This window comes from Myotis davidii, unplaced genomic scaffold, assembly GCF_000327345.1.
Source record: "Myotis davidii unplaced genomic scaffold, ASM32734v1 scaffold6, whole genome shotgun sequence".
Classification (NCBI taxonomy): domain Eukaryota; kingdom Metazoa; phylum Chordata; class Mammalia; order Chiroptera; family Vespertilionidae; genus Myotis; species Myotis davidii.
Window position 1 is genome coordinate 15,091,018 of NW_006383011.1, and position 8,218 is coordinate 15,099,235.

The following is an 8,218-nucleotide window of genomic DNA, read 5'->3' on the forward strand; positions in this document are numbered from 1 at the left end:
AAGACTGGGAGTGCAAGGGATCCTCACCAGGTATTTATAGTTTCTAGAGTACAGATGTCATTTACCGATCTGGGGTCATTTTTGCAATAAGCAATGCTGCCCAGAAACACGCTAACCTTCTTAACCGTATCTGATTTCCAGAGCAGCAAGGAAAAAGGTTTTGTTAACCCTTTACTCTGGTGGTATAATATTAAACTATAGTAAACAAACAAGTAACAACAAACAAGTAACTTTGGCAGCCTGACATCAACATACATTATAAAAAATATTACCTTGGACAATAAAAACTGCAAAACATCAGCTTTTGGGATCCAAGATACTTTTTTTGAGCTTTTCCCTTTTTCAGCTATTTCAGCCAATTTCTAGTAATTTACCCATCATTTAGAACTCTTATTAACCTAATCAAATAAATGTTAGGACAATCCTTAACCTATAATGTGCCTTTGACATAAACCTCTAAGAAATAGAACCTTGGGAATAACTCACATTCACTTCTCTTTTTTTAATGAGTAATTTTTAAAAATGCATTAATTTTTAGAGAGATAGGAAGGTAGAGAGGAAGGTAGTGGGAGAGGGAGAGAGATAGAGAGAGAGGGCGAGGGAGGGAGGGAGGGAGAAAGACATTGAGACACCGATTTGAAGTTCCACTTATTTATGCATTCACTATCAGGGACAATGTTCTAACCGACTGAGCTATCTGACGAGGGCCAATGATATTTATTTTCAATAATCAGAAGCAAGACTGACTGCTAAAGAATGTAGGGAGAGAGATAGATAGAGAGGGCGAGGGAGGGAGGGAGGGAGGGAGAGAGAAAGACATTGAGACACAGATTTGAAGTTCCACTTATTTATGCATTCACTAGAGGGCCGGTGCATGAATTCGTGCAGGGGTGGGGGTGTCCCCTCTACCCCCGACCCAGTAGCCTGCGGGAATCTGGCCCCAGCTTACACCCCAAGCCTCACAGCTCCACAGCCCCACCTGGCACTGCCCCCTCACCTGTTCCGCCATCCAGCCTAGGGGGTGGAGCGATAGATCAGGGCCCCCCCCATCGGGCTCCCTCAGGGCTTGGGAGCCAGGCAGCAGCCCTTGCCCCGCCACTGGTCACCATCTACGGGGCGATCGGCAGGGCGCTTGCACCCACCTTGGCCTGGCACCACCTGCTCACCTGCTCCACCATCCCACCGTGGTCCTGCTTGGGCCCATCACGCCGGCAGTGCCACCACTGCCACATTGTCAACGCCCGCCATGTTCTGCGCCACCCCCTGGTGGTCAGCACATGTCAGAGCAAGCGGTCAAACTCCCGGTCAGACAATTTGCATATTACATTTTTATTATATAGGATTGGTTGCTTCTTGTATGTGCCTTGACCAAGAATCGAACCCACAACTTTGGGGTATCGGGACAAGCTCTAACCAACTGAGCAACCTGGCCCGGGCCTCACATTCACTTCTAATCACCTTAACCACATTCTCAATAGGATTAAGATGAGGTGACTTTCTAGGTTATTCTATTCTCGGAAATGTCCTTGGCAAAAACCAACATTTTAACTTTCATGGTCAACAAAAGGAAAAATTATGTTAAAAAAAAAAATCTAGCTCTCTTGGGTTCTCGTTTCCAAGATGATCAAGAAAAGAAGAAATAATGGCCGTGCCAAAAAAGGCCGAGGCCATTGCAGCTATTCCTTGTCCCAACTGCCTGGTGTGTGCCCAAGGACAAGGCTATTAAGAAGTTTGTCATTTGAACCAGCCGTTAGGGACATTCGACGCCTATGTGCTTCCCAAGCTGTATGTGAAACTAAATTACTGTGTGAGCTGTGCCATTCACAGCAAGGTAGCCAGGAATTGTTCTCGTGAAGCCTGGAGGACCGAACACCCCCCACCCTGATTTAGACCTGTGGGTGCTGCCCCACGACCTCCACCAAAAGCCCAAGTAAGGAGCTTAAGTCTTTAAGGAGTGGAAAGTTCTCTGGGGGAAAAATAAATGGAAATTGTACTTCAAAAAAACAAAATCTACACTCCAATATTAAAGATACCTGGATGCTCATACTAAATTTACTTCCCAATATATGGATGTAATGCTTAGCATCCATCCATTATTCCTTTCATAATCTAAATTAGATAAAAAAACACAAAAAACCACCAACTATTTGTATTAACAGGTACTTAGGAAAATCAGTTATCCAATTTATACAAACATATAAGTACATTTAGAACTTTACACATTTTAAATGCTTAAATTATTCTAAACCACACACAAAAAAGCAAAGACAAGAAAAGTGTACTAGCCTAGAATTAAAGGAATCACATCATCACTTTAAGCCTGGAAAGTAATTTAGACCCTCTAACTATGAAGCCACGGTAACACTACCTCTGGCTGGTCTCAACTGGTCCCCATGCCTCTAACATTGCTCCTTCTGCCCCATCCTCCACACCACAGTGGAAATGATCCAACACACCACTCCACCTTAAATTAAGTCTTCAGAACTCTCACTGCCCACCTACAACATAAAATCCTAGCATCTCGGCACAACATAAAAAGCCTTTTATCATCTGACCCCGCCTACCTGGGCCACTCTCCCCGCTCGTCATTTTCTGCTCCTGCAACACCCACCTACCTCTTCTCAGGCCCTCTCCCTGGTAAATAATTCCTTGTTCTTCAAGGCTCGAGTGGAAATTAGCCTCTCATACACTTCCTCTTCTGATGGCTCCAGTCTTTGGTACTCCTGCCTCTATAACTCTTCAACAACTTGTTGTGGATCATGCAACGCCCAGTTCTTCACCTTGAATTGGAATTATTTATGCCTTGCTCTCCACTAGAGTGAGCTCTGGGAAGGCAGGGATATTGCCTTTTCATCTATGTACTCCGGGTGTCCACAACCCTGGCTGACACGCCAGCACTCAAGAAATCCCCACCTAATGAATCTTTTGTCCGCAACATCCAATTTGCATGTGGCAACAGCAAGAGGAGAAATCCACAACTCCTTACTCCACCACCACACCCCTCCCTCCCCCGGATGCTCTTCCCACCATCACAATGGAGCCAGGAAGGAAAGAGATCCGCATAAAACGTACAGAACACCTAGCCCACACGGGGTGAGAAGTTTGTGGCTTTCCGGGGAGATGATGCTGGAGAGATGGGCCGAGTTACAGAGGGCACTGGATGCTGAGCGGAGGCACAGGCAGGCATCACTAGCCCACGGGCACGGCTAGTAAGCTGAGGAGCGGACACTTTCACGCAGGTAACCGGGCTCCAGACAAAGTACCGGATCCTGACCACTGGGCAACACTGCTCCCAACAGTCCTTCCCAGGCTCCGGCGCTGCCCCGGCGGCACAACAAGCCGAGTGGGAGCAACACGGTGTTGACATAAAATGGTCTCCCAAACCCACCTCTAGTCCGATCTCCCTTCTGAACCCGTGTTTATAGAATAGGGGCTTGGCGTTGCTTACGATGAGTCACAGGACCCACGTGGGGGCGGAGGGCACAGACCCACACGAATGCTGTGAAACCGAACCATTAAAACGCTCTCTACGTGTTCGTTATAAGTTCGGCTTTGGGGCGGCGGCAGAGGAACAGACTCGGGGCGGGGGCGGGGCGCCCCACCCGGCCAGGCGGGGGCCGGAGAAAGCGCAATTTCGCACGGGGCACCCACCTCCCCAACCCCGGGCCCTCCTCGCCCGAGCCCGCGGGCCGCCCACTGCCCGAGCAGAGCCCCCTCCGCAGGGTCCCCGCAGCCCCGGCCGTCGAGTCCTCACCTGCCGGCCCGATGTACTTGATCACGCCCTGCGTCTTGAACACCTCCCGGGCGGCCAGCAGCGCATCCTCCCGGTGCGCCGTGTAGAAGTCGCCCCGGTCGAAGAGGCGCACGGTGGTGCTCGGCTTCTCCGGCATGCCCTGGAAGAAGCGCACGAACGCATACTCGGCCACGCTCTCCAGCTGCAGCGTCTCCCTCGGCTGCACCGCCATTTCCGAGCCTCTCCACAGCCCGGCGGAGGAACCGCGCGACCCCGCACCCACCAAGCCGTTTCCCGCCTCCCCTCCCTTGCCCCCCGGGCAGCGTCCGGCCTCTGCAGCCCGACCAATCAGCATCCGGCGACTTGTTTCGGTGGGTGGGAGTCCGCTGCCGCAGCCAATCACAAACGGACGCGGCCCAGCTTCCCGCGCACGCAGGTGACTGCCTACTGCGCCTGCGTGAGCCTAGGTCGTGTGCCGTGGACGGGGCAGGCGCTCATCCTGAAGATAATGTTTTCTCCCCGGTTTTTTCGACTCAAGGGGCTGGGTCCCGGTGGATGGACAGCAGCCAGGGAGAGCGATTAGGTGGGACGTACTGGCAGGTTTTGCGTTTTATTACGTACCGGAAGCATGGAAGTGGAATCAGAAAGAAACTTGAAAACAAGGAAAAACTGGTCTTCTCCATTCCCAGTAGTTTTTTAAACTTGCTCCCTTCTCCCCCAACTGCCTCCCTTTTCCTTTTTAAGTAAACTGCCAACATCAAGATTACAAATCTAAAGCCTCTGGCCAGACAGGTAGCTCAGTAGTTTAGAGCGTCCTCCCCATACGCCAAGGTTGAGGGTTTGACCCCCAGGGTCCCTGCACCTACAAGAAGCAACCAATGAATGCATAACTTAAGTGGAACAACAAAAATGGATGTTTCTTCCTCCCTTACTTTCTCTAAAGTCAATAAGTAATAGGATTACAGGTTTATTCTCCACAACCTCCTTATTGCTTCATACTAGCCATTTAGTTCACTCCTTCGTTGATTCATTAATTTGAAAATGTTTATATATCAGACTCTTCTAGGATCTAAAGATTACTAGTAAAAAAATAAACAGTGCCTTTGTGCTTAATTCTAGTGATGGCTTTAGATAATACAGTAAGTAAACTAAATGTTAGAAGATAAGCGTTTAGTTAAAATAAATAAATAAATAAAACCGATGGGGAAGTGGGGTTGAAATTTTTTAAAATGTTGATCAAAGACCTGAATGAGGCCCTGTCCTGCACAGTTACCTGCCTTAGAAAAAAGTATTACACTCTCCTATTTGGCTTCCATTCTGCCAAGAAAGCCTAGGAAGCTGCCCCAAACCCTGATTCAGCAAATAGAATGACCAGTAGGGTGGTAAGGTTTTCAAACGAATTCCCAGGTCCCACCCACATACAATGGGTTGGAATTTCTGAAGGTGGGTGGGGTCTTGGGATCTCTTAAAAAGCTGCCTAGGAATGCCTGATTAGCACCTCAGTTAAAAAACCATTGACCCACATGTTAAAATTAAAATACCTTTCGAGGCAGGAAGCCGACGAAATTTGCATCATTTGACTACTCAGCAATGCTACTTCCCGCCACTCTCCCTCCCCTCACCCAAACTCTATGATCTAGGGCAGTGGTCGGCAAACTCATTAGCCAATAGAGCCAAATATCAATAGTAAAACGATTGAAATGTCTTTTGAGAGCCAAATTTTTTAAACTTAAACTATATATAGGTACATTGTTATTAACTTAATTAGGGTACTCCTAAGGCTTAGGAAGAGCCACACTCAAGGGGCCAAAGAGCCGCATGTGACTCGCGAGCGGCAGTCACATGGATCTATGGATCACGGACCATGGATCTAAGGCAATAAAATTCCCCTTCCCTCTCAACACTTGTGACTCCAACACAAACGTGTCCCTCTGCTGTCAACCATGTCAGAAGCTGCAGTTTCAGAGAGGGGAGGACTGAAAAGGGTCCTTGGAGTTGGGTATTAAGAAATACATCTTTTTGCCCAGCCAGTGTTGCTCAGTGGTTGAGCGTCCACCTAATAGTAAAAACATCAATGATGAGAATCATTGATTGGCTGCCTCCTGCACGCCCCCTACTGGGGATGGAGCCCACAACCGCAGCAGGTGCCCTGACCAGGAATCGAACTGTGACCTCCTGGGTCATAGGTTGATGCTCAACCACTGGGCCATACCGGCCAGGCTATGCCCTGCTTTTAGAAAGGTAAGGGGAGGGCAGAGAACTTTTCCTGCAACTGCTGATTCTCAATTGCTTTCAGCTCAAAATAATCCTTACGCCAAAGTGGCATGTTTTGGGGTGGCATATCCTGATCCCCTTCATATCGAAAGAAGTAGGAAGAGCTAAGGTTAACGTGTTAAGAAAGGTTTTATGGAAGAAAGGGAGCTTAAGTTGGCCCTTGACTACATAGAGGGTAAAATGCGAAATAAAGCTGATTGTGACCAGATTTCAATTGCTCGGAGAATGCTAGGTATACACAGAAGCTTGAGAGTGGGAAGAGCTTGGTATCAGGGAAGCCAAAAATTATATTAATCCAGGCAAATGGTGAAGTCTGGAACCAAAAATTTATAGTGGAGGGGAAAGAAGAACCAAGGGAGGCAACATACAGAGCAACCATAGCTAGATGACACCATCTGAGGCCAAGGGCTGGGATGCCACCCCGGAACACTCCTATGGCTGCCATTGGTCTCACCCCATTGGTGCCCATGAGTGTTTTCTCAATTGTTTTTCCTTCTTTTTATCTTAAGATTCCAAGTCCTACAAGAGGGTCCCTGTGCCCTGGCTACTGAGAGCAGAGGGAGGATTTCTATGCTTAAACTTGTGCAAAGGAAGGCAGAGAACTGTTTCTCACTAATACCATACACAGAATTCTCCCCAAATTGAAGAGGTGATGGGGTACTGGACAGCCAAAAGGGGAAAGAGGGCCCTCTATAGGGCCAGACTGTGAAAGGCCTTATACCCCTCTGGCAGGCGAGACTAGTAGATTCCCATGTTGTATAAAAATGCTATGATCAGCTTTAGGCAAATAATTCTGGAGCAATGTGGGGTTTGGGCTAGAGAGAATAGCTTGGTGGTTAAGAGACCAGTGAAAATGTGTAAGAGAAGGTACATTAAAGGAACATTATTTCTGAGGGAGAATCACAGGGCCCGATGATTAAAGGATCAGAGAAGGTAAGAGAGAAAAGAGGGACTTGATGCCTGGTGATGTCGTTAACTGATTCTGAGAACACAAGAGACACACTAGGTTTATGAAGAAAGATGGTGAGATTAAAGGCTGGTTAAGTGAAACACAGTTTAGTGTAGAGCTCAGGATGAAGAGCAGAAATGGAGATGAGATTTCTATTATCATCTAGGCCAGTGGTCGGCAAACCTCTGCTCTTGAGCCACATGCAGCTCTTTGGCCCCTTGAGTGTGGCTCTTCCACAAAATACTGTGTGTGGGCGCGCACATACAGGGAATGTTGCGGAGTGAAAGAAGATGTAGTGTCGAGGATTGAGAAAGGTATGTTGAGATGGTTTGGACATATAGAGAGGAAGAACGAAAGGAGATAGATGAAACAAGTATACAAGATGAGTGTGGATGGGAGAGTTGGAAGGGGTCGACCTCAGCGAATGTACCTCAATCAGATTGAGGATGTTTTTAGGAAAGGCCAGCTTAGGAGTGCCCTAATTAAGTGAATAACAATGTACCTACCTATATAGTTTACATTTTAAAAATTTGGCTCTCAAAAGACATTTCAATCGTTGTACTGTTGATATTTGGCTCTGTTGACTAATGAGTTTGCCGACCACTGATCTAGGCTAAGACAAGGGAATGGCTGAAATCCTCCAGGAAGAAAAAAGGGGAAAAATAAAAGTAGAGATAAATCCTGAGGACATCAGTATTTCAGAGTTGGTGGAAGAGGAAAACAACCAGAGGAAACTAAGGTCAGTGAAGGCAGAGAAAATGTGTAAGCAACATACTGGGGTAGGACATGGAGCAGTCAACATGGTGAATAAGCTGTGGAAAGATCAAATGATGAAACACTGGGGGTAAAAAGGCCATTGGCAATTAGCAGGTCAGTGTTGAGCTGAGCAAGAGTAGCTTTATTAGAGATCAGACTGAAAGTAGAGGGCATTGGGTTAAAGAGTGTGCCACTTAGCTCCAAATTCACCTTTTGCCGGCTCTGTAAAAATGCTTTGTCAGCAGAGGGCGCTGGAGAGACACTGCAAGAGGAGAGTGTAGTTCCCTTGCAGCACTTTTGGCTTCCCCAGTGCCCAGCTCCTGCAGACCCAGGACTTCATCATCTGGCCCTTAGAGCATGGGTGGCTTCTCCAGCACGATCCTGGTCCTCCCACAGCTTCTGAGAACCTGCCCACACCCCAACTATAAAAGGTAGCTTTATAGAGTGGCTTTGGTGTCTGGTGAGACATCTCCCTATAAAGAGCTTTCCCCAGCACCCTAGAGCCC

At 47.7% G+C, this 8,218-nt stretch overlaps 1 protein-coding gene across 1 annotated transcript in view; it reads right to left on the bottom strand.

Moving 5' to 3' along the window:
- The window catches only part of MSH2 (mutS homolog 2), a 56,259-nt gene extending 52,196 nt beyond the window's left edge, over window positions 1–4,063 (bottom strand). Inside the window, exon 1 of the mRNA XM_015557937.1 lies at window positions 3,755–4,063. Within this exon, the coding sequence (XP_015413423.1) occupies window positions 3,755–3,965 (211 nt within the window). The 5' untranslated portion in view covers window positions 3,966–4,063. The remainder of the gene's footprint in view (window positions 1–3,754) is intronic.
- Between the last annotated feature and the right edge of the window lie 4,155 nt (window positions 4,064–8,218).